The 25,997-nt window shown below is 29.7% G+C and overlaps 1 protein-coding gene across 7 annotated transcripts; it reads right to left on the bottom strand.

Moving 5' to 3' along the window:
* Window positions 1-881: 881 nt before the first annotated feature.
* On the bottom strand, window positions 882-18,578 carry LOC126849296 (A-kinase anchor protein 9-like). 7 transcript variants are annotated; one of them, XM_050590988.1, is made up of 19 exons: window positions 18,242-18,578; window positions 17,861-17,980; window positions 17,513-17,758; window positions 17,085-17,255; window positions 16,661-16,996; window positions 14,424-16,076; window positions 13,794-14,285; window positions 12,877-13,011; window positions 12,390-12,658; window positions 11,485-12,137; window positions 11,121-11,248; window positions 10,255-10,311; window positions 9,341-9,508; window positions 8,249-8,314; window positions 7,373-7,687; window positions 4,405-7,259; window positions 3,298-4,114; window positions 2,665-3,041; window positions 882-2,189 (listed from the first exon to the last, which is right to left on the bottom strand). In XM_050590988.1, the coding sequence occupies exons 1-19, from the start codon at window positions 18,302-18,304 to the stop codon at window positions 2,075-2,077; spliced, it is 9,036 nt and encodes a 3,011-aa protein (XP_050446945.1). In that variant the 5' UTR covers window positions 18,305-18,578; the 3' UTR covers window positions 882-2,074. The 7 variants fall into 7 exon arrangements, with proteins under 7 accessions (XP_050446945.1, XP_050446953.1, XP_050446971.1 ...); XM_050590996.1 differs by having other exon boundaries at window positions 8,249-8,311; XM_050591014.1 differs by lacking the exon at window positions 8,249-8,314.
* Window positions 18,579-25,997: the final 7,419 nt, after the last annotated feature.

The following is a 25,997-nucleotide window of genomic DNA, read 5'->3' as shown; positions in this document are numbered from 1 at the left end:
CGTTGTAGAGATTAGAAGATTATGACTTTACAAAGTGAATTCTTATCAATTCTTTTTAATTCGTTCACTTTTTGCATGACGATCAGATCTATTGAATGGATCCGAATGAGTTTTCGACTTGCATTATGTGTTGTAGAAAATAAGTCAACGTGAAAGTAATTATTAATATTAACATTCGAAAAAATTTAAAGAGATATTCCTTAAATTTTTTCAGTAAACTTTCTTATGTACAGTAGGGTGTAAACTACACTTAGAACGCAGTCTTTCCACCTAACAAGTAAGTAATTCATCTTGATTCTATCATAAAATAGTTATATAGAAATATTCCAATAAGCTCAGTTAAATTTTTTTTTTACATCTCGATGCGCATCAACATGTATACATCTAAGAAAATCTAGGATTGTCAAAAGTTATAAGAAAACTAAAAAAAACAAAAAAGAGTATACAAGTTGTCGTTTTAGCAAGGGACAAAAAAAGAGCCTTATCTTCATAGATGATTTGTCTAAAACTTTAAAGTATCTTTAGATATATCGAAGAACGATAGCGCTAATAAATCGATTAGTCGATTATCACATATATTTTATCATACACTCTAATGTATATATGTAAATATATATATATATATATATATATATATATATATATATATATTTAATGTTCCAGAAATATATATGTATACTAAAAATGCAGTCGTATTTTTTCTTCGATTATTAATATGCATAATATATAAATTATGAAAAAATGAAGATAATACAAACGATTTATTATGTTTTGAAGAAAATATTTATATGATAAAGTTTTTTTCTATGACTGTGTATTCATCTAATTAGTGATACTGTTTTACATTAATTTACATATTTAACAAAAAACACATTTACATGTATATTAAAAGATGGTTTGTTTATTACAAATCTCGGAAAAAGTATTCATATTACATGCAATTCGCGATATATAAAAGACTTATTACAATCTGTCGATAAATAAATAATGAACGCATTTTATAGTGTACAAGGCACACGCGGATTTACATTCTCTCTCTCTCTCTCTTACACACAGTACCTACAATATATTACATAACTTATGAAATAATAATATCATAAATACAAGCACAATGTCCAGCTAACATCAACTTTCGCAGAACATGCTTTTATTTTGTTAACAATCAATAAAAGCCTCTCATGTGTTTTATAATGCTAAGATCTACGCTATAACATGTCCTTAATAACTTCTCATAATTCATTTCTTTTGTTTCATAATCAATTTCATTTTTTATAATTCTTCAAGTGACATTTAGAAGTTGCGTCACTGTAATCAATAAGTGAAAGATACCGCAAAAATAAAAAAAATCTTGCATGAAATAGTAATGCGAGTTAGAGATATATAAAGTCGCAGTCTATATTACAGAGTCCATGTAAATGCCCAGTTCCGATTATTTCCGGTCAAGCTGACGAAATTTGCATTTCTCTCATCAGTTGAGTTTATGATCAATTATGATCGATTAGTGCAATGTAAATCGTGCAGTCGAACGGAAACAGAAATCCCATGCAGATCGATCATTGACGACTGCAATTTAGTACAAAATACAGGACGTGTTTACTAAAAAAAGGGGAAAAAGAATTATAATAAATAATGAAATAGAAAATGCAAAAATTCCAGTAATCTAAAAAAAGTGAATATATCAAACGCAAACGACATCCGAACAAGATTTTGGATCCTCACTGATAAAAAGTTCGAAGACTTCTATAATTCAATAGAGAAAGTCATTTATGTTAATATTAGTTCACGGTCGTGAGTCAAAATTGACAAATTTACAAATTTATATTTAAAATTTATATTTAAATCCAATCAAAATTTTGATCAAATCCAAGAAAATCTGCGTATGTCTGTCTAAGGAAAAAAAAAAAAAATTCGAAAATTTTCAAGCCATGTGAACAAACTATTTAAAGAAACACGACCTATATGATGCCATTTTTTTAAACAATTACATAATATTCCTAATGCTAACATTACAGAGCTAAACTTCTCCTCTTCTTCTCTCTCTCTTCTCTTTTCTACAAGTTTTAAAAATATAATGTTATTCTGAGATAATATAACTAGTTCCTGACTCTGCCAAAACTGCATCAAGTGTCTCTTGGAAATTTTTTACTTCTTGATAATACTGTTCAAGGGCATTCATTCCGCTCAATTTTCTAAAATATACAAATTTATTATATAATATGTATAATAATTGTTGTAATAAAAAATACAGACTAAACACTTCAAATTTTATTAAACAGTCAAATGTGAGTCGAATGTTGTTATATGCTAATAAATAGAAGAATATGTTAAGATGATGAGTTTTTGAGTTCACGATTAAGTTGATAAATTGATTTCAACAAAGTTGCAATATTTCTTTTAAGACTCTCTTTCTTTTAGATAACACAGAACACACATACAATGCAATAATTTAATATATCAAATTATATATATAATATAAATAATTATATATATATAAATTATATATATATATATATATATATATATATATATATATATATATGTATATATTTCTTTGTTGGATAATTGCTTTGTCTTTTCACATTTTAAAGAGATTTTAGATAATCATTTCTGATATAAGTTTCATAGAAATATATATATATATATATTTTTTTTTTTTTTACTTACTTTGTCGTTCTTTCTCTCACCGGTGGGGAATAATTGGACGCAATTTTAATGGCAGGCGGCACATCAATTAATAATTGATCTATACTACCTACGATAGCATTAGCACCCACGCGTTTTCCTATTCGCCAACGTTGGGTCAACCACTTCATCCTGTGTATACTGATTATCGTTAACGCGGCGATCCTGAAGCGTACCGTTTTTTTACGCGACGATCGCGTGTAAGTGCGTTGATTTTGAGTCAATTGCGCGAGAACATGTAACGTATTCTCCTCGCAATACTGGTAAGTGCTAATGACGCATAACAAATATTTCTTCTGATATGCCAATGCCTTTCGTCTGCTATCCACTCGTAAGTATGAACCGTAAAATTTTTGCAACTGGAATCAACATATAAACAGTAAGATATATATACCATTGTTATTTATTCTAAAATGTATAATTGATTAATTTTTATGCACATGGATTATCAAAAAAAAAAATAAATAAATAAATAAAATGTAAGAATGCAAATAATGCAAAAGTAATTGTTGTCTTTCAATATTTCAAGATGGAAAAATTGAATTCATATACAAATTATTATAATTTCAATTATTATAATTATAATAACTTACAAAAAAACACAAAATTTGATACCTTTTCAATAGAAATCGTTGTTGAATTGCTATTGGATGTAAGAGCCTGTGCACTTTTCAGTTTCTTTATCTGTCCTTCAAGTAATTTTATACGCTGCATTGCTGTGTCCCTTTCTATTGTTATTCTGTCAAGTTTTCGTTTAAGATTATTTTTCTCGACGGAGTATTTCTCAACTAATTCATTTAATTCTTTAATTCTCTGCATGGAGCCCGTAGGTACATCTTTGTTGAAATTTACCAATTTGTTGCTAATGTCTTCCTCTCTTTCTGCAACAGTTTTTAAACTTGGCTGCAAATTCTCGATCCAGTCTTTTAGATTCTTCTCTTTCTCCTTTGCAATTATCAGTTTCGTATTGAGCTCCGTTTCTCGCTCTTTCAAAGATTCCACCATATGTGTAAGCTTCAGCTCCCGATCTGAGGATTCCTTTAGTTTCTGCTTCGCAAGATTTATGTCAGTCTCCAGATTTATCCTAGTTTCCCGAGCAATGCTAATCTCTCTGTGCAATCTTCTGATTTCGTCCAGATCAGCATCTCGTTTGTCTTGCTTCCTATTTTCAGCTTCCATCATCATTTTCAGCTGCTTTTGCAGTTGATCATACTCCTCTTCCTGCACTTTCAATTCTTCCGTGGTTCTGTGCAGATTCGCTTCCATGATCTCCTTCATTCCATTAGCTAATGCTAGACTGCTGATTAGTTTTTCTCGTTCTTCTGTCGCAATTTCCAATCGTTTTTTATATGTACTCGCCTCAGTTTCTAATCTCTTTATATTTTCTTGCAATTCCGTATTTTCGCGACTTTCCTTGGGATCTTCGTTTGTCCTTAAATACAAGAAATAAAAAATAAAAGATTATACAACACATTATTTCCGAAAAATTAAATTTTTTTTGTGTACTTGTCATCTCATTAAAATGTAATTATATTCTGTCGTCGTCGATATCTACTGTTTGCCAAAAATGTCAATAATATTTATTTTGATAGTTTTAATCCATAATTCTCGAATAACAGATAAAGAATATATGGAGGTAAGCAAAATATTATGAGGTAGGCAAAATCGCATAATAAATAAAAGTAATAAAAGATTAAATAAATTAAAAGTTAGCATGTATACCTCTCTGATTTATTCTGCGCAGCTGCAGCGAATCCTTGCAAGTTTTCGGTTTCTATCAATTTCTTCGTGGACATAAATTGTGATTGTAGATTAATTTGTTGTTGCCTCATTGATGCTAAATCGTTACGAAGCTTCTCCTCGTTCTCCAGAGAGGCTTTCAGTTTTTTCTGCAGAAATTCGATCAACTCTGTATCCTGAGCTCGTCCAACTTCCGTTTTCCGACGATGTTCTTCTATCTGTATCCTTAAGAACTTCACCGCGTTTCTCTCTGACATAAGTTCCTTGTCTAACTGGACTACCTTTTTTGTCTCTTCTGCCAAATCCGCCTTCAATTGTAGAATACGATTCTCGTACTCAGCGATCTGATGTTTCATTAAATCACGTTCAATTTCGAGATCCTCTTTCAGTTTTTTCAGCATCTTATTGTCTTTACAGATCTCGCTCAACTTCTGCTGATACTCTTTTGTCGCTCCTTCAACGATCTCCTCGTTGCTATCATTCTTAATGACTTGCATAATCTGCTTATCCAATCGCGCGGAGAGATTCAGTTCTCGTTGGACCATGTCTTCAATATCGCTATCATCCTGCGAACATTGCGCGGACGCATCTTTCAACTCTAATTCTTTCTGCAACCTTTGTATTATATTCTTCAACTCCTCGTTCAGCTTGCGCTCATCCTTCAATTTTCTCCTCAGCTCCACAACATTACCAGATTCTTTCATCTTGTTCTGAATAGTTTCCAGCGCCTGTTGCAGGCTCTTACTATCGTCGCTCATCTGCCTAATTACTTTGTCCTTTTCTTTCAGGAACTCCTGCAGATGATGGATTTCTTGGTCTTTGTTGCTGATAGAGGATGAAGGCGACGATGCGCCTGAGTGAACATCGCTTGTCCGTTTTGCTATCTCCTCCAATTTACGGATAATCAGATCTCGATTATTTAGACCGTCCGTCAATCGCAAGATCTCATCATGTAACTCGGTGATCTCCCGTTCGCGCGCATGAAGCTTCGTCTTAAATTCGTACAACTGCTTGTTCTCGTTTTCGATTTCGATATTGCGTGTCTGAAGAGTTTCTAATACAATATCCTTTTCCAGAAGGAGCTCCTTGAGTCTTTGCAATTCCTGCGTCTTCTCCTGCAGTAAGGAACTGTTCTTTTTTATTTGATCCTTCTCTCTAATTGTTATTTCTTTTTTTAGCTTTGTGTTCTCCATGTTCAATTCTGTAATGATCCTTTCATTTACTTGCATCTTGTTCTTGTGATCTTCAAGTTCGTCTGTCTTCAATTTTAAAATATTCTCGACTTCTTCCAGATCTTTCTTAATTTTACTTTCCGATGCCTGAGTCAATTCATATTGACCTTTATAAAAATTTTTATCTCGTACCAGATTTTCAACAATTTCTTTATACTCATCTTCCAATTCTTGATACTGTTTCTGCATGGAAGTCGATTCGATTTCATATTTGTTTAAAATATTGGACTTTAATTCCAGTTCCAGCTGCAGAGTTTGCAATTGATTTGACAAATTCTCAATTTCCTTCATTTTTTCATTAAGTAATTCTTCGGTTTGTCGAGAATCTTCGCTGACATCATTATTCTTAGGAGATGACAATCTTGATTCACCTTCGGTATGATGTAGCTCCATTTCCGAATGGCGTACATCATTATTGAAACTATGTGTGTGTGAATCTAAATCTAATGGTGGAACTTGCGCATCTACTCTGTCTACATTGAGTAAAGGTGTTTGTGCAGTATCAAAAGTATTTGCAGTTAATGTGTTCTTCGATATAGATGTAGGAATTCTAATACTGGAAATATTTTGCGTCATCATGTGTGTTGCGTTAATCGCTCGTATAGCTTCAGGGAATTCCTCGCATTCCGAATGTATGGAAAGAATATCGCTCAATGTTCGCGCGCTGTTCTTAGCCTCTGCTTGTTTCGTCAAATCCCTCATTTGTGTCTCATCCAAAGCAAACGATGAATAGACGTTCAATTGTTTCTCCTTTCTAGATAATTGCTCTTTCAGATGATCGATCTCCTCGTTCTTATCTGCCAACATGGTATCGATCAGTTGTGGCAGTTCTGATTGAACATGCTCTTGGGTTCCAAGCTTTATTTGCAACATTTTCTTTTCCTCTTGAACAAGTTTTAATTGATCCTTTAGTTGATCAATCTTTTGTAGAGCGCCATTTTCCGATTGTAAAAAGTTTTCCATTTCTGCTTCCTTCTCCACCAGCATCTGATTAGTTCTTTCAAGTTGAGCTTTCAATTCTTTCAATTCTATCTCTTTATTAGTAATAGTTTGTTCCAAAGAATGATATTTCGTAGTAGCTTCGTACAACTGTAATTCTAAACGAGATGTTGCCTGTTTCTGAGCGAACGGAGCACTTTGCTTGTGTTGTTCTAAACGACCGCGCATCGCTTCAATCTGGAATAATTGCTCGGATGCTGTTTGATGTAAAATCTCTTGCTCCGCTAGTAATTCCTCATTCTGATTCTTCATCGCTGTCAACTGCATCTCTAGATCTTTGATTCGCTTAAAGGCTACTTCCTCCGCACGTGCATGTTTCAGCATTTTATCTTTTAACTTAAGTACTTGATCCAGCGGTAACATTGGCGGCGAAGACGGATCATCAGGTGTCAAACATCTCGTTGCGTCGATTTGTTCTCTGATGGAAACATCTTCACTCGGTTGACTCAAGCTCAAATTTGAACCGCACATGTGCGCGGATTCTAACTCTCGGATTCTTCTGTCTAATTGATTTTGCATCTCGTGAAGTTCTGCTTTCATTTGCTTCAAGACAGACGAATTGACATTAAAATGTTCTGAGCTTAACTTGTGCTTATTCAATTCCTCCTAAAACATAGAAAAAAATATTGTCTCTTGTATAATATTATTTTCTCTCTTCCTTCCTCTTTTTATATTTATAGATAGTTGTATAATTTATGTACTTATTCACAATGATTTACCTGTAAATGATTAATTTGTTCGTTTAGATGTCTGCTTTCAGTGCCAGATTTGATAGTGTCCAGCTCTTGAACTAGATCTTGCTGATTCTTTGTTTGCGCGGTTATTACGGCTTCCAATTGACTAATTTGCAATTGCAAGGATTCTTCCCTCTCAGTCTTATCTTGTAACCGTTGCTCCAAGTCAGCAATAATATCTCGTAAGACCCATATTTTATCCACTGCAGCCTTCAATTCACTTTCCTTTTCCGATTTCTTCGCCTCCGTATCGGACATTAATGACGACATTTCTCTCATCTGAGATTCGAGAGCCTCCACCTATAAATCATAAATCACATATATACATATGTGCGAGTTATTAATGCATCGCCTTTTTCAGGATGTCACCTATAATTCCAGTCAAGCATGACCCAACATATAAAGCATAGAGATATATTATAATATGTATTATATCGGGTTTTACAATAATTTGATTCTAACATACAGTGGATAAAAAAAGAAAACAATCATATATATACATAATTAATGATACAAAAAAGAATTGTATAATTATTAACTAAATAAAGCTTATACAAAAAAAGCTACAAAAAACAAAATAAGTGAAACATATTTTTGTCAAGTAGTCTGAACTTATTCATTATATCAAATTTTTTAAGCTTTTTACTTATTATTCATCAATTTTGCAAAGCATTTAAATACATTGAGATTTATTTTTTCTTGATATTATTTGGAATAGATAAAATAAACAAGTAAACTGTATAGCCATACATGTTGCTAAATAACGTTTTGATAAACGTATTTATCTTAGCCACTGTATGTTAATAAGAGAAAAAAGAGTGTAAAAAATCAAAAAATGAAATTAAATACAATATCACTCACAGTTGCATTGGTCGTAGTTTGAAGCTCAGGGATGCCTGAAGTTGTTTCAGATGATAGCTCAGACTGCTTTGTGCGACAAATAGAAAACCCAAACCAGAGTGCAGAAAAATTTGTGTTAATACAATTAGTAGTGATGCGTGACATTAATTGCCAGCGATACAATTAATTTCCAAAATAATAATCCTTTTAATTGTAGTTAAATTTAAATTCTATATTACGTCTGTATTACCTTAATTCTGTATTATTGTGTTTTCAATAAAATTGTTTCAAAAAGGGAATTGTTAATATAATTAAATATTTTATAAATTGTAAGTTTTATCTAGTATTTCTGATCTCTAATGTTTTTAATAGAAATAAGTTCATTGACTGTTTTTAATAGAAATAAATATATTATATGACGACATCCAAAATTTATAAAAACAATTAACAATAATCATATAAAATTGTATAAAAATATTGGTAAATTTGATTGCTAAACTGTAATTATAATTTATATATATATTTGCAATCTATACATATTTTTTTAAATAGCAATGTTATTATAATTTAAATATATAAAGGGATCTTCTGCAATATAAGTTTAAATTTGACCTCATTTTTCATAGGTAAGTGGCATAAGTTCCTTTTTTAGCAGCTTTAAGTCTAGGTTAAATTTAATATTAAAATAAACCACAGAGACCTGTAGTTAAGTTTCTAGAAATGGCAGTCGTTATGCCAGTTGAAATTTCCTGGTTAGTGCAATAACTGCTAAAGTGAATGTAGAAATATCTGCATTAATTAATCCTTAAATTAGTTTAGTGATAATCAAAGTATTATGATATTATGATATTTCTCAAAGTCTGTTCAGATTTCTACACTTTTTGATTGCGACGTCTAATTCTCAAATTCATAAATCTAGAACAATGTCTGTCTCCAAAATTTTTCCGAAAATGATCGTCATATCACAATCTTTGATAGTATCAACTAATTAAGGATTAATTAAAAAGACATTAAACCCTAACTAGCCAGCGGGTGATTGCAAAAAGCGTATGTTTGTATTTAACAAAAAAATCATCACATTTAAAGAAATAAAATTTTTAAAAAGAGTTTTACCTCAGAACTAATTCGCATATCTCTCTCCTTCTTACGCTCGCGTTCCTTGAGCTGTTCTTGCAAAAGCTGAATTTGTTTTGCGGCTTCATCCCGCTCCATCTCACGCTCGCTCGCTTGCTCATCCAAAAATCGGCGCGTCGCACGTAATTGCTTATCCGCTGCCTCAATCTGAATAAAAGTAATTACAGTTAGAAATAATGAATAAGTGTAAAAAAAATGTATAAATATATCTATGATAAATTTTTATCATAGATACGTTTCCCTTTTTTTTTTTTTTTTTTTTTTTTGGTCTACTAGATAACTCGATTAATTCGTGCAGAATTTGATTTTCTCTTTTTAACGATATAATTTAGAAATAAAATAAATATATTGTCAAGACTTTTTCAAATATTCAAGAGTTTTTCGAAATTATACAAATCCCAAATAAATTATGTTAATGTTAATAAAATAAAATAATTTTTTTTTTTTTTTATAAATCTGCAATCCTTAGGAACAATGTTAATTGGATTTCAATTATTTAACGCTTTTAGTCATTATGTTAGTTATAATGTATTTTATTCACAAATAATAAAATAATTAATAATAAGATATTAGAGAATAAAAAGGGGAATCGTTTTATGCATTACAATAAAACGCGTCTACAATATAGCATGCAAAGCGGTTATTATATATTGCAACATCACATAATATATATTAACATGCAATAATACATTTTAGTAGTACTACAACATAAACGTATGTGTAGTTAGTATTGCAAATGGGCGTTAGAAATGAGATAAATGATTCAATAAAAAATTATTTACACTTTCTAATTGTGATAGAGCGTTACACGTGTATTAATTTATTATAGCCGATTTGGAAGAGTAACTTACGCGAAGAGCGTTTACATTAATATTAGTAATTCTATAATTTACCTTTTTGCAGCAAACCCTGTGAATGTATGGGGTAGGAGTGGGTTCTAAAGGTACCTGCTGGCAAGACAAGAACGCCAATCAATCTCTTAAAACCTGCATCGCAGAACTCTGCACTTTTGATTTGGAGAATTCTCTTTATTAACTGTGTAATTAATCAAATATTTATTTGAAAGAATGATATATAATTACCATACGCGCACAATGTTCTAAATTCTAGCCTTTTTATAAATTACTGAAAAATATTGTAATTATTTTATATACAGGGTGCATGAGGAAAAATGAATATGTAAATTTATTTATCCTCGAAATAAATGATTAAAATATTTAAAATATAATTATTAATAAAAATAATTAAGAGCTTCAGTGTCTGAAAATTATAGAACGCAAGCAAAATAAAAATTTATATATTTAAAATAAAAAAACGTAGACTCAAAAATTCGTAATTTCAATCAACAGTATGTAGAAAGATCTCAAGATTCAAGCACTTCAATATTCATTTTTCTTAAGACACTCTATATAGTACATGTGTGAGACAAAGAATCGCTATTAAAAAAAAAAAAAAAAGAAAAAATTATATATATATATATATATATAAACTGTATACAAAACGTGCCACATAAAAAAACAAATATTTGTGTTAATTGTGTGTGTTGCTATATGATAAACAGGTACGATATAAATGTAATATCAATATGAAGCTTGTGAATACGGAAATGTTTAGAATTGTAATGATTTGCAAAGACAAGTCGTGTTTTTCAATGAACAGTACACCACAATACTCATCACTGTATCGACATATCAATATCGAATAATCAGAATCATGCAACAATGCATTTTGACAAATAATAAAAATAAATAATTTTTACCTGTTGTTGCAAATCTTCCCTTTCCTTTTTAGAGTCATCTATTAGTTTATCATTTTGTCTGCACAACTCCTCTATCAATTGCAGTAAATAAGATGCATCTCCGCCGCCATTCGATAATACATGTTTAGCTGTAAATTATATATAAAAATGTATCGCATAAAAAAAATTATAAAATATAAGTGTAAATGATATCGTGATAAAGCAATCAATATAATTTATAAGTTTCATATTGAATTAAATATTCTTTTTTTCCAAAATATTAAGATTATAATCAATCCGTAAAAAAAATATATAACGTATAATTAATCCTATACTGATTAATAAACAAGTTATTAATTGATGCAAAAGTCAGATGAAAAGATACCTTTTTCTTGGACCTGTAAGAAGTCTTGCAATGCTATATCAACTCCAGATAGATCACTTTCGCCGTATCCCTCTGTGATAACTTCTTTTTTGCTCTCTGCGCTAATCAACTTTTGTTGTAGATCCAAAATATGCAATTTTAATTGTTCTGCTTCTTCTTGATAGCCTATTATCAAAGCTTCAGCATGATTCAGTTTCAAGGAAAGCTCTTCATTAATTTGACTTGATAAAAGAGTCTCCTTTGATGGTAATGCAATATTATCTTCATTATTTAGCGAAAGATTGAGTATTTGTGTGCTATCCGACTTTAGACGTCTTAAACATGCCTTTAGCTCCTTTTTTAATATCTCATCAATGTCTTCTTCAATCAATGTCTTGTTATCACTGTTAACAATAGAATTTATTTTGCTCGATTGCGGAGCAAAATGAACTCTTTTAATGGATAGGTTGGATTTTTGGTCTTTGCATTGTGTTTCTGATACAATACTATCGTCCTTACTTAAATTTCCTTCATGAGTAAAGGACTCTGTTAATTGTCTTTTCAGAACTTCATTGATCAAAGTGTTGTTAACTTCTTCTTCACAGATGACAAAGTAATTAACTAATTCTCCAATCAAATTCTTGAGAGTTATGCATGTCTTCTTCAAGTTGTCCCTAATAAAAATTTGACATTGTATATTTAAGCATAATAAAATGATTTATAGAGTTAAATATTTTTCATATTGTGGTCTCCGGTGAAATCCAAAATTCTAATTATTTTAATTCTCAATATCAGAAATCAATTTGAATATTAAATCCTTCAATAATGTAAAATATTAAATATTAAAAAAAATATATGTTAAATATTTTTAATAAAAGTTTTCTATGATTGTGTTAAAATTATAAAATAATCATTTCATCAATTACCTTTCTTCCATGATATTATCTGAAGATCCAATGTCTTCTTGATTATTACCTGGATTCTGAGTTTTAAGAATACCGATTTCTTTTTGGTGTTGCTCACACATTTGTGCTACAATGCAATCGTGTTCATCTCTCAGACGAGTTAATTCAGCACTATGTATTTTTTTTATTTCCTGAATTTCTTGTTTAGCATTGCATGTAAATTTATCTCGCAGTTCTAACAATTCGATTGGCCAATTATCTTCTTTATCTGCTTCCACTGATAATAGTGCCTGCACATAATTACAACAGATTTTCAATAAACATCTAATGGCTTTTAATAAATCATTGCACAAATACATAAAGGCAAATCCTATTAGCGAAAGCTTTTATAGCAACATATAAAGTAACACATACAGAAATTATGAATTTCTGATTTAAAAAAATTGTAATGTTTATTCCCTTTATATTTCATTCTCAATCAGCCCAGTTTGTGATGATCCACATCTACCTGAAATTGTTCTTGAAGAGCGTTGATAATGTCCTGTCTAGCTAGTGCGACCTGTTCTTCCAATTGATGATTATATGCATCACGCAGTCTCGATAATTCATCATTTTCCACTGCCTCCCATTCTGTCTGACAATACTGCATGCAAATATGAAGTCGCATAGCGGTATGTTAGTCACAAGTAAATTTGCACTTTGATATAAATTATCATAAAGAAATAATTTATTATTTTTTTTTATTACAATATAAAAGAAGAAAATGCAGTAATTACAATAAATAAAAAAATCATAGAGATTGTAGAACAAAAGATTCTTTTTATATAGGGATCTCAAGATCACACTAAAATGAGAAATGTACTAATAATTAATGCACGCTGATCACGCCATGCATTTATATTTTAATATGTTTCTTGAATTTACAATAAAAATTTTGCCATAACTTTTTATGATAAATATAATGAATCCAATCGAGTATATCTAATTAATTCTTTCTAATTATATATATAAAAGACTTTGTCTTTTTTTTTAATAGAAATAAAATATAATAAATTTTAATTCAAATTTCTCAAATAATTATTGATTCTATTTTATAAAGAAATAAGATTCATATGTACATTTTAAGAAACTAAGGCTGTTAAAATTCTGTTTCGTTAAGAATTTTTGGAAAATTAAAGTTCATTCAAAAAAATTTAAATATTTTCCGTTTTTTAAAATATGAAGAATTTCATAGCATCTATGTATCGATACTTAAAATTTGAACTGTCTTATAATAGGATGCTTTTATAATAGGAATATTACTATTGCAAGCAAACAGTCTTTGCATACAACACACATTAAGTATGGCACAAAAATTGCTATTATCAACAAATGTATATTATTAATAAAGCGAAGTATCATAATAACTAGAAAATTTTTTCTCACCTGATGTATAGTGGGTAAAGCCGACGAACGTTCCAGCTTTGCTTCAATATCGCGAATTTGACGTTCATATAATTCTTTCTGTTCTTTGATTGCTTTTTCATAGTCAGCCTTGATAATTTGAATTTTCTTCACTTTATGTTCCAATTCTTGTCTCAATGCTTGGATACTATCTTCGTATTCTATCCCGAGACGCGCTTGTTTTTCATTGTCCATCCTGTTCTTCAGAGATTCTTCATTGGCATCAGAAGTTGCTGCTCGGGAATTGGTTGCGTTCAAACAATCACCTGCACCACCAAAATATAGATCATCTGTTAGCTCTTCGGTTTCACTATCATTATCAGAAATCCGTTTTGATTGCTGGCTGAAGATCTCCTCAGAATATTGCTTTTCCATCTGCAAGCATTTTTGCTCGAAGTATGTTCGAAGTTCCTCCATCTCCTTAGCATGGCGTGCATTAAGTTCAGCTTTTATATCATTGGTGTCATTCCCATCCTTGAGAAAAAAAAATACAATTAAAAAAAGGATTATAGTAGAAAAACATAATATAACCACATAATATAAGCACAAACATTGTAAGAAACTCTCTAAACGGAAACTAGAAAAATATGATATAAGAACGAAAAGACTTACCTGAAATGATTTGAAATTCTGCACTAACAACTGTAATCTGTTAATCTCTTTGGTAGAATCTGTTTTAATAGATTCTAGTTCTTCTTTACATCGAGTCATAATATCCTGGATTTCTTGGCTTAGCAGTTCTTTCTCCATTTGTAAAGCGGCATTCTCTGTCGAGAGCAGCGCTTTTTCCGCGGCTATTTTCTCGCATACCGTGTAATAACGACATAACTTGAACTTAATTTTATCTATACTTAATTCGTCTTCCAGAATTTTCTGCATTTCCTTATGTAAAGTCTCGTTGTTTTTCACGTTACTATTATCTATTAATGTGCTGTCATCAGTAATGTTTGTTTCTGGAACTTTTGTTTGATCTATTATATTTTGATCTGATGTACTGTTATTCAAACTTTGATTTGCTTTAAAATGCTTGGAAGTTGTACTATTTAAGGAAGTGTTGATTTTACTGCTATCACTCGTCGCAGTTTGGTTCAATTTTTCTTCAAACTCAGCACATTGAGTCCAAGCTTGGACCAAGCCATCTCTTAATTGTTCGCATTGTGCTTCCAGCTTTTTTGTTTTCTCTGTCATTTCAATTAAATCTTTTTTAAATTTCACATTCTCTGTTTCTTTCTGTTCCATAAGTAGCTTCAGACTCTCAATTTCTCTTTGTTGAGCCTCTATAACATTTGCTGGAATGTCGTTCGCAAAATATTCTTGAGTAGAATTATCGTGAGACGTTACACGATTGAGCTCTTTAAAGGAATTAACTTCCTGTTGCAACTTGTCACACATATTTTTCATATCTTTTAGCTGTTTTTCATAGGTTTTCTTCGCGAGATCGGTTTGTTCTAGCTTATCATTTGCTTTGCGCAAATCTTCTTCGAGAACGTGAATTTTTTCAACCAACAATTTTTCCATTTCCATTTTATCCTCACACTTTCGTTTTATCATTTGGTGCTGAAGAACTTCATCATCAAAAGTCTTGTACATGGTTTCACCTAGTTCGCTAACTGTACTGACGCTCGTAGCGTCGAACCGCGACAAAGACCTTTCTAATTCATATATCCTACCACTCAGAGTTCTCTCATGCATCTGACTGTTTTCGATCATCGACTGTGCCGCTGAATATCTGCACGACAAATCATCCAACTTATACTTCAGCGAGTCGTTCTCCTGCTTTAGCATAGTGGCATTCGATAAAGCCTGCTCTAGTGATCGTTCGATACTTTCCTTGGACTCTAGGATACTCATCGTTGCAATGTGCTTCGACGTGATTTCCTCCAGCTGAATTTTGTGCAATTTGATTTGCTCGTTCAATAATTCCTTCTCCTTTTGAAAGTGTAGACTTTGCATACGTCGTTCGTTCTCTGCTTCAAGTTTCAATTCGTCGAGTTTTGATTTATATAACTGAGCTTCCGATTGAGCGACTTTTTGGGATTCGGCATGATTCACCAGTTCGAGCTTTAATGCTTCGACAGTTTTCTTATAATGGGCCAACTGCGTTTGAAAGACGGACAATTCTTTGGCATGCCTGCTTTCCAAGTTTGGTAATTCCTTGTTTAAACGATCAGCTAGCATTTTGTTTTCATCCTTCAGTACTTTGATGCATTCTTCATGCTTTGCTTTTATATCAGCAATTTCAGTTTCGTTTTTTACAGTTAATTCCTATTATATTTAAATAACAAATTATTAAATTACAAGTTATAAAGTTCCATAAGAAACGCTCTTTGTAACTTTATTTATTTTTTAACATTAAATTTTTTGCATCCAATTATTGCTTAACTCTATCTGTTTTTTTGTCCGTTTTTTAATGAAAAAGTCACATAATTATACAATGTAAATCAGAAGGAAATATTTTGCAAGATAATATGGATTATTGTAAAAAAAAAGTTTATATAAACATGTTTATTATTATTAATTGACTGCTTGCGTCAATTTTGGATGCTATTTGTACAAAAGAATAATACACTATATTCAAAGAAACAATATGTAATCTTAGGATACAAATTGTAAAGTGTATTGACATTTAGAGTTCATTTTTGATCATTTGCGAACACATGTACCATTAATTATTATTATATTTCCTTAAAATTTAAATAGCTATATCTCTGAAACTATTGAGAACCATGTTCATGTAATCTTTTTTTTTTTGAACCATACTATCGTCTCCCATTGCCTTTTCCTCCTGACTCACCCTGTATAATTAAAATATTTAAACAAAGAGTTATGTAAAAGAATATAACGCTTACTTTTAATTCTTGCTGGTAATGCGTTGCATTGGCATTTGTTACAGTGGTAAACTTATTCAAAATATGCTGCATATCCTGTTTGATCTTATCAACACGTGCTTCATATTGTTTCTGTTGCGCCAAGGTTTCATCAATATTTAAGTTTTTTTCCGTGGCACTGAGACGAATTTGCTCAGTTAGATTATCTATCTGCAATTTGTAATCATTGATTTCTGCGTTTCGCGTTTCTCTTTCCATTTCCAATGTTTGTACATGTTTACGTATATCTGTCAAATGCGCGTTCAATCGGCGTATTGACGTTTCTTTATCGTTCATTGTCGTTTCCAGAGCCTCAATCTAAAATATTCATAATTGCTTATCATCTTATAAGGTTATCATCATTAATAATTATAAAGTTTAAAAACATGAAGTATGTGATATTTACTTTTTGCTGCAAGTTCATGTTATTTATCACAGGATTGTCAATCTGCATGTTATTTAAGGCATTAAGTTGTCCTATGGCAGCATCTCTGGCAGATAATGCTTGCTCTAAAGATGTTGTCAAGTGTTCTATTAGATTATCACGTTGATACAGTGCTTTTTCAAACTCTTGGAACTGGTTGACAAGAAAAATATTACATAATGGTAATTACTCCATAGCAAGATATATTTATTACATAAAAATCAGTAAAATTATAAGCTATCTTCAGGCTATTACTATTTGGAATTGAAATCATAAGAGAGCTCTTATTAAAGATTAGAACAATAGAAAAGAAAAATATCAAATATATTAAAAAAAAAGGATGAACATTATTGCTTTAATTTTTCTTTAACTTTAAAAAAAAAAAAAAATTCTGTTCAAATATGACTTACTCTTAGATGATACATAGATACAATATCTCTTCCATGTACACTACTGCTTTGACTTTGTGATGAATTTGGAGAGGACGTCTCAGCTCGTAGATGATCAATTTCTGCATTTAAAGCTCCAACTATAGCTTCTTTTCCTTGTAACAATTCTTCCAGTTCTGCAACCCGTCCTGCTAATCCTTCCAGATCTCCTTCGCTTATACTAACACTGCTGTGTGTTATATCTCTCGAGGATATATCTTCATTTATCTTTACGTAAGAAAAATATAACATGAGCGATCAATATTAATTATGCAAAAATATTGCACGCCAAATATGCAATTGCGCAAGACTATTGTCTCTTATCCTTACACTAGATTCTTTAACCAATGTGGATTTTTCGTTGTGTAACGATTCATCGTCAGATTGTTCCGTGCTTCGCATATTTGTACCTGTGTTTTTACTGGATCGCATTGCCTTGTATTTCTCCAGCTGTAACAAAAAAATCGAAATTATTATTACTATTGTTATTATTATTAAATATTATTAAATACATCAGACATTAATAACACATTTTTAAAACTGTGCTATTTTTCCAAAATAAAGTTGATGGAATAGATAGATAAATTAATATGGGCATGAAATTAACAATGTAAACAAACGATTAGAGAAACGATGTAATTGGAGTAAACAGGAAGAATACACAGTAGAAACGACGAACGTCTCGATAATAGACAAAAGAAAAAGGCTTGCCATTTCTCTGCCGGCTTCCAGCGAGCGTTTTCTACGCTCGTCTTTATCGTGTGTCGTGCTCATCGCGACGAATTTTGAAACGACTCGAGCTGCATAAAAGACGTTTGTACACAAAGAACGTATTCGTTCACCTGCCCGTTCGCTTTCTCACAGGCTACATTTCAAATTTTGCACTTCGACGTAAGCTGATACAGCTTAATTGGTTATCACGCGATCTTAACTCGCCTGATTATCGTCGCTTATCGTTCGTTAAAATAATAAAAACACTGAAAAAACGCAAATTTCCAAAGCGTTAATTAATAAAATGCTCAACGAAAGCGGTTGGAAACGGTTGGTCTAAAACGGTCGCGCGTTAGAATGCGTTCGAAAATCCTATCAATTTCATTGACCAATCGGGACCAAAAGGAGTAAAAATTTCCTTGCGCTGATTGGCCAATGAAACCCAACTTTACCCCACGAATAGAATTTTCGAACGCGTCCGTAGTCGTGCCAACATGACGAATAAAAAAGATGAAAAACTCAATCGAGAATGTTGACAGCGTGTGTCGATAATGTCATGTTACAATTCTTGTGGCTCACGTCACGCCCGACCACCAACGAGAAGGCCCAATGAGATAAGACAATATTTTTAAAAATGTCTTTAAAAATATTTTTAGAAACATTAAAATGGGTTAAGTCTCTTTTTAATCATTGCAAAAATGTTTATATTAACATTCAATGAGCAGACATTTTTTTATTTATAATATTTATATATTTATTCAATAATTAATTGTATAATTAAATTAATTGTATATTAAAATTAATGAATAATGTATATAATATATGATAAATAATATTTATTATTTATTAATTGTATATTGTATAACTCTAATGAATAAAAATATTAAAAATACATTTAAAAATATTTAAAAATTTTAAAAACATTTTTAAAAATATTGTCTGCTTATTGGAAAATATTTAAAAAATTGTAAGGCAATTTTTTCGTTGTTAATAATAAAATATTATTTATTATAAAAATATGAAAATGTTCGTATTTGTTATTTTTATATTATGTATAAAAAAGTATAAATATTTTTTTTATATATACACGAAATATCTCGTTTTACTTTTTTATGTTATTACGCGTGATTCTTTTTTCTTTATTTTTTTTTTTCAAGAAAGTGGAAACATCTTTCACTTTATTTTAGAATAATAATTATACTTGATGTATATGAGAACGAGTTTTTTTTATGTGAAATAACTTTTATTGCAATATATATTTTTTTATAAAATTTATATCCAATTCATGTTATTTGCGCGCGCAAAATTTTTGAAATTTTATATAATTAATCAAAATTATTTTTTTCTATCTATAAATTCTTTACTAGAGCATAATAATTAGCAAGTAAAAGTGCCAAGCCATTTTCAATCGCTAATATACATGCCTTTAAAAAAATTGTAGGTATTTTATTTAAAAATACATATTAAGTGACGGATGTGTAAAAATTTCTCACTAATTTCTGATTTACGAATATAAAGTCATATTTGTTAATTTACAAATTAATTAATTTAACTATAATATATATTATCAAGACTTTTATTATCGAGCAAATTCTCTCTCTATTCTCGTTGAATTTCATTTATCGATGCACGAATATAGCATAATATAATAGCATTGCATGTTGTAAAGTTGATTCTTTCTTTGCGAGGAATACGTTTTGTAACTGTACGCACACTTATGTCAGTAAGTAGCGGTACAAAAAAAGAGCTGTAAAAAAACTCGCGTGTTCTCACAGTATTTTCTTTTCTCTCGATATACATATATATACATATATCAGACTTTTCCGTATTAGTATTTCGTAAAATTTTTGGTGTTACATTTGAGTTTGGCTTTCCAAACTATTTCTTTTCTCGTTTCACATACATTTAGTTGGAAAATTTGTGTTTCCTTATTAAAAAATATGCCGCTTAAAATTGTTGTATTAAATATCAACATCTTCTTGTGTTAATTTAACGTATTGCTGTTAAGGATGTTTTATAGTGGATGTACAATAGTAGCAAAAAATTGTGAAAATTAAAAAGAAAACATGTTTCTTACGTTTATACTGTTTGAAAAATTAAAAAAATAAATTTGGGTTATGAAAAAAATTAAAGTATCACAAAATAATATGGATTTTGACGTCTTCGTAAAAGAAAATAGTTGTAATTAATATTTTTCTTAATTTATGGCAAAAACTTTTGATCGTGAATACACTCTGAAATCAACTGCAAAAAACAATGAAAAACGAGTAATTTGCAGAAAGAGAAAAAGAGACAGATAATATTTTTCTACAATTTTTAGTAAATAATTTTTAAACGAATTAGTGGATCTAAATCAAGTTTTGCACAAATATTTATTAGAATTTCCTTAATAGATGTGAAAATTTTTATTTTATTGGTAATATTTTTTCTTTGTCAAATTTGTCAATAAGTGCTACAATAAGCGATTTTCCATAAAAATCAATAGTAACTTTAAATTTAAATAATTTCCAAACCGTTAAGAGAATTGTGCTTAATTTTTGCACAAATATTCAGAAGAAATAGTAGAACAATCTATGAAATTTTAATGCTTTTGTTAGTATTTCGATATATGTCACATACATCCTTAATAAATCAAGTGTTAAATTATTAAAATAACTGAAAAAAAAATGCCAATTAATCATGTATTTTTTAACTTGTAAGAATTATAGTATAATCCACGACTAATATAAAGATGTATACAAATAAAAAATAATGATGCGCCATTAATATGAATATTATGAATTAATCATTCTAAATTTACATTTTGAATAATATAAATAATTCTGGAAAAAGCTAGTATAGTATCAGGGCAGTAATGTATAGATAAAAAAATCTTTTAATAATTTGAATAATTAAGAATATTCCTAAGAGAGACCTAAAATTTCATAAATAAAAAATGTTTACAGGTGAGAGGAGATTTAGAGATATTTTAATTAAATTTATTAAATTTTTATTCATATATTTTGTGAATATAAAAAATAAATTAATTAATTTTTCGTAAAATAATTCAATGTGCACCTATTTTTAATTTTACATACTAGATATATTCCGTGTTATTAGTGATAATATTTATCTGTTAAAATCTATAGAAAAAAATATTGATTTTATTTTACAATAAGAGTGAAAGTGAGAGTGACAACAGATCGTCAATAACATTTTTCCAAGTTAATTGTATCATTAAAAATATAATATTGATTTTACATAAAATATATTTCAAATTACTTTAAGATTTGCATTTATTTTATATTAAAATATTAACGTATTAGTGTCACTATTTAACATATTCATATTATGTTAAATTAACACAAAAACTTTCTCTTAATTTGGATCATGTGCGATATCTGTTAAATATAACACTAATTTTTCAACCGTCCGTGTTCCCTTTATCATAAAACATTCGCTTGTCAGATTAATTTTGATTTGTCGTCATCACCGGAACACAAGGTGGAGATTCGGCTAATAAATTTATTAAACTACATGCCTACTTTCTCATACTACATACACCGTTTACGCACATTTTTCACGCGTGCGCTCCTACGCACTCGTCCTTTCGTGTCTTAATCCGATCGTTCCGGTCTATCAAGAATCGAGCGCGGCGAATGAGAGATAATGCGAAATTCACGAAGCGTAAAGGTATATAGGTTCAATTCGCCTCTATTCTATTTCGACGGAACTTCCTGCTTTACAGACACGCAGCTATAGCGGATCCGCATATAACGGCGGCTTTTCTAGAAGTATGCTCGATATATATACCGGGTGGGAGAGCGTTTAACGATGCGAGCACTCGCGATGTGATGTCACGCACATGTGCGTCCGATTATAAAGTTGAGCTTCATGTTTATTCGTCAGACGAGTTTTGTTACCGGCGATTACGCTTTGTGAAGTGATGTTTGAAAAAGTGCGAAAAGATTTTACAATTACTGCGTCATTGCATTTCCGTGTTTAAATTAGAGAAGCCGCAGCGCGTTTAAATTTTTTATTTAATATAAAATAAAATATTTTGTATTTTGTTACCGCTTTGTGATTAAATATTTCAGCAATTTTTTAATTATATTTAATTAGTTTTGTTAATTCAAGTATACAGGGTGTTCCAGATCACACTCATAAAACTTCAGTCTTATATTTGAATTTGGAACAAAAAAGTTTCTATAAACATAGATCCGGAAACGCTTCATTAAAAAGTTATAACTAAAGAACTTCGACAAATCATATTTTTTTGATGATTTTTAAAAATATCTTCAAAACCCTTCATCCATCGAAAAAAAGTAACGAAATAAATCTGATGGGTAATTAAATAACAAAATTACATTAATTTTATTTAAGGATGTATGTGACATATATCGAAATATTAACAATAGCATTAAAGTTTCATAGATTGTTCTATTATTTCTTCTGAATATGTGTGCAAAAATTAAGCACAATTCTCTTAATGGTTTGAAAGTTATTTAAATTTAAAGTTACTATTGATTCTTATGGAAAATCGCCTATTGTAGCACTTATTGACAAATTTGACAAAGAAAAAATATTACCAATGAAATAAAAATTTTCACATCTATTAAGGAAATTCTAATAAATATTTGTGCAAAATTTGATTTAGATCCACTAATTCGTTTAAAAATTATTTACTAAAAATTGTAGAAAAATATTATCTGTCTCTTTTTCTCTTTCTGCAAACTACTCGTTTTTCATGATTTTTTGCAGTTGATTTCAGGGGATGTTCACGATCAAAAGTTTTTGCCATAAATTAGAAAAAATATTAATTACAACTATTTTCTTTTACGAAGACGTCAAAATCCATATTATTTTGTGATACTTTAATCTTTTTCATAATCCGAATTTATTTTTTTAATTTTTCAAACAATATAATGTAAGAAACATGTTTCCTTTTTAACTTTGACAATTTTTTGCTACTATTGTACATCCAGAACATTTTTAATTCCGATAAAGTTCAAATAAAAATAAGCTCAAAACACTGAAAAATTTAAAAACTTAAAAAAATGCAAACATAAAAATATTCTTATTAAATTTTCATTATAATTAATTATTTACAGGAACTTTTTTATTCTAAATTTAATTTCCTACAAAACCTTGAAGTTTCATTGACCTGATTTAAAATATCTTGTATAACCAATATTCCTGAAGATATTGAATAATAATTGATATTGAAAAATAACTGATAAATCAATAAGAGATTACTTAATCAATTAAGAATCAAATTGTCGAATTTTATTAGACGAAATTGTAAAATGTCCAGAAACGCTGCTATCACGCTGTCACGATATCAAACGTGGAAGATGTTGAAGAAGCTATTTAGATGCGTTTAGCCAATCTTTCAATTCACCATTTTCCGCTTCATTAAAGATTCAGATGCGATCGACGCAAGATGAATCAATAGACCACATCGTCGATAGGAGGTTGCACGTTTATCATAGACGAGTAGAGGGAGAAAAAGGGAAGATTGAATGATTGAATATTTATTTAAATATTTCATTTGTGTTGTCGCACGCTCACTTCCGTACGGGATGGGATTAATGAATCGCTCTAATGATCCAATCAACTTGTAAACGTGCCGTGTCATTCGAAGAGCGGAATGCGCTTCGTATACTTACGATTAATGAAAATGACTCATCATATGTGTACGGATGATGGTGGTCGATGACTGCTGGGCGTTTTGCAAACAGTCATTACGTATAATTTTTGATTTGCTATTGTGTTGCACTCTTAAACGCGGAGGCTCTCCGTCTTGCACAATTTGTTGGACGGATTTTAAATAATAATTCAGTGGCAAATATTACAAATTCAACGGTCATTCAACGCGAGCTTATGATCATTTGCTACAATCATAACGGAAATTCAAGGGCAGAAGTCTGATTTATATCTGATATTAATTGTATCAATTGTTATCTTGATGTTTTAACGTCTTGTTTTTTTTTTTTTTTTTTTTCAAAATTACATAATAATGGAATATAATCAATTTAACGAAATTTTGTTAAACGTTTTTTTTGTCAGTATACTTTTTAATCCTTTATAATTCTAATTTTTCTTCCTTATAGAGGAAGTTTTGTTTTTGTGACAAATTTTTTTTCCCATTTTTTGTGTGCCTATGTATTCAGAATGTTTCAAAACGTCGAAAAATCATATTAAAAAAAAAATTATAATAATATATATATAATTATAATATATATATTTATAATATATATATATATATATATATATATATATATATATATATATATATACATATATAAATAATATTCGTATGTATGTACAAAATGTATATTGTACAACCTCCAAATTTCGCAATTTTTGAAATACCGGTTTGAATTTTTTAAAATGAATAAAGTAAAATTAAAATAAAGTAAATGAATAAAGTAAAGTAAAACCATTAAAAAATGGTTGATATTGAATTTGGTGAGAATCGGTGAAAAAGTTCATTTTTTATAAAATTTTGAATTTTTTGAGAAATGCTTGTATACGCTTTACCTTTGCAAATTAGGTTAATTTCTTTTTACGTAAATAGAGTATCATTAAAAGATGATTGCTGTTGAATTTGGTGAAGATCGGTGGAAGGTTTAATTTTTATAAAATTTTGAATTTTTTGAGAAATATTTGTATACTTTTTAACTTTTGAAAATTTTTAAACATCGGATTAAATTTATTTACGTAAATAGAGGATCATTAAAAGATGATTGGTATTGAATTTGGTGGAGGAAAAAGGTTTATAAAATTTTAATTTAGTTTAATTAATTTTTATAAAATTTTGTATTTTTTGAGAAATATTTGTATACTTTTTAACTTTTGCAAATTTTTAAACATCGGATTAAATTTATTTACGTAAATAGAGTATCATTAAAAGATGATTGGTATTGAATTTGGTGGAGGAAAAAGGTTTATAAAATTTTAATTTAGTTTAATTAATTTTTATAAAATTTTGTATTTTTTGAGAAATATTTGTATACTTTTTAACTTTTGCAAATTTTTAAACATCGGATTAAATTTATTTACGTAAATAGAGGATCATTAAAAGATGATTGGTATTGAATTTGGTGGAGGAAAAAGGTTTATAAAATTTTAATTTAGTTTAATTAATTTTTATAAAATTTTATATTTTTTGAGAAATGTCTGTACACGCTTTAACTTTTGAAATTTTTGAAATATCTTTCTCTATGAGAAAACTAAAATTGAAAAATTCGCTTGCATTAATCCGCGAGCTTAAGTTTTGTGAATAAAATAAAATGATGAGGAAGCAAACTTCTTCTTTGCACAATTTTCATCTTCTCAATTTTCATTCTCTTTGTTTTTTTTTCAGTTTTACACGAAACGTGAGCGTAATTAAATTAGATCGGCTAGTTTTACAGAATATCAGCAAATACACAAAAGGCACATATGTTTTTGTGAAATTTGGTATCAATCTAAAATAGACTTTACCAGAATTTGAACTTGACACTAATTACTAAAATATCGGATGACCTGAAATTGGAAAATGAGTGAGGAATGACGCTCTTCCTTTCGCTAAAGAAAAACAAACCTCGAATACGTGCAGAAAATACTCGAGAATATTCAAATCTTGGCGTTCAAAATTTTGAAAAATCCCAAACATCCATTTAATCGTCAGCTGATACAAAAATCCTGGTGTCCGGATTCATTCTACGCCGCTCCGAACCCTGGATAATGTATTTCAAAAAAAGTCCGGGGCGGACTTTCGGCAACAGCTCGG

The sequence above is a fragment of the Cataglyphis hispanica genome, chromosome 1 (genome assembly GCF_021464435.1).
Source record: "Cataglyphis hispanica isolate Lineage 1 chromosome 1, ULB_Chis1_1.0, whole genome shotgun sequence".
NCBI classification, from domain to species: domain Eukaryota; kingdom Metazoa; phylum Arthropoda; class Insecta; order Hymenoptera; family Formicidae; genus Cataglyphis; species Cataglyphis hispanica.
This window is presented reverse-complemented; position numbering and strand designations above follow the sequence as displayed.

Excerpts from the sequence above, each read along its gene's own strand:
- LOC126849296 (XM_050590988.1), bottom strand. The coding sequence starts at position 18,304 with ATGAGCACGACACACGATAAAGACGAGCGTAGAAAACGCTCGCTGGAA. Across the intron at positions 17,981-18,241 it reads TGGAAGCCGGCAGAGAAATG|CTGGAGAAATACAAGGCAAT; the intron begins GCAAGCCTTTTT and ends TTTTTGTTACAG. Across the intron at positions 9,509-10,254 it reads ACAGGGTTTGCTGCAAAAAG|ATTGAGGCAGCGGATAAGCA; the intron begins GTAAATTATAGA and ends ACTTTTATTCAG.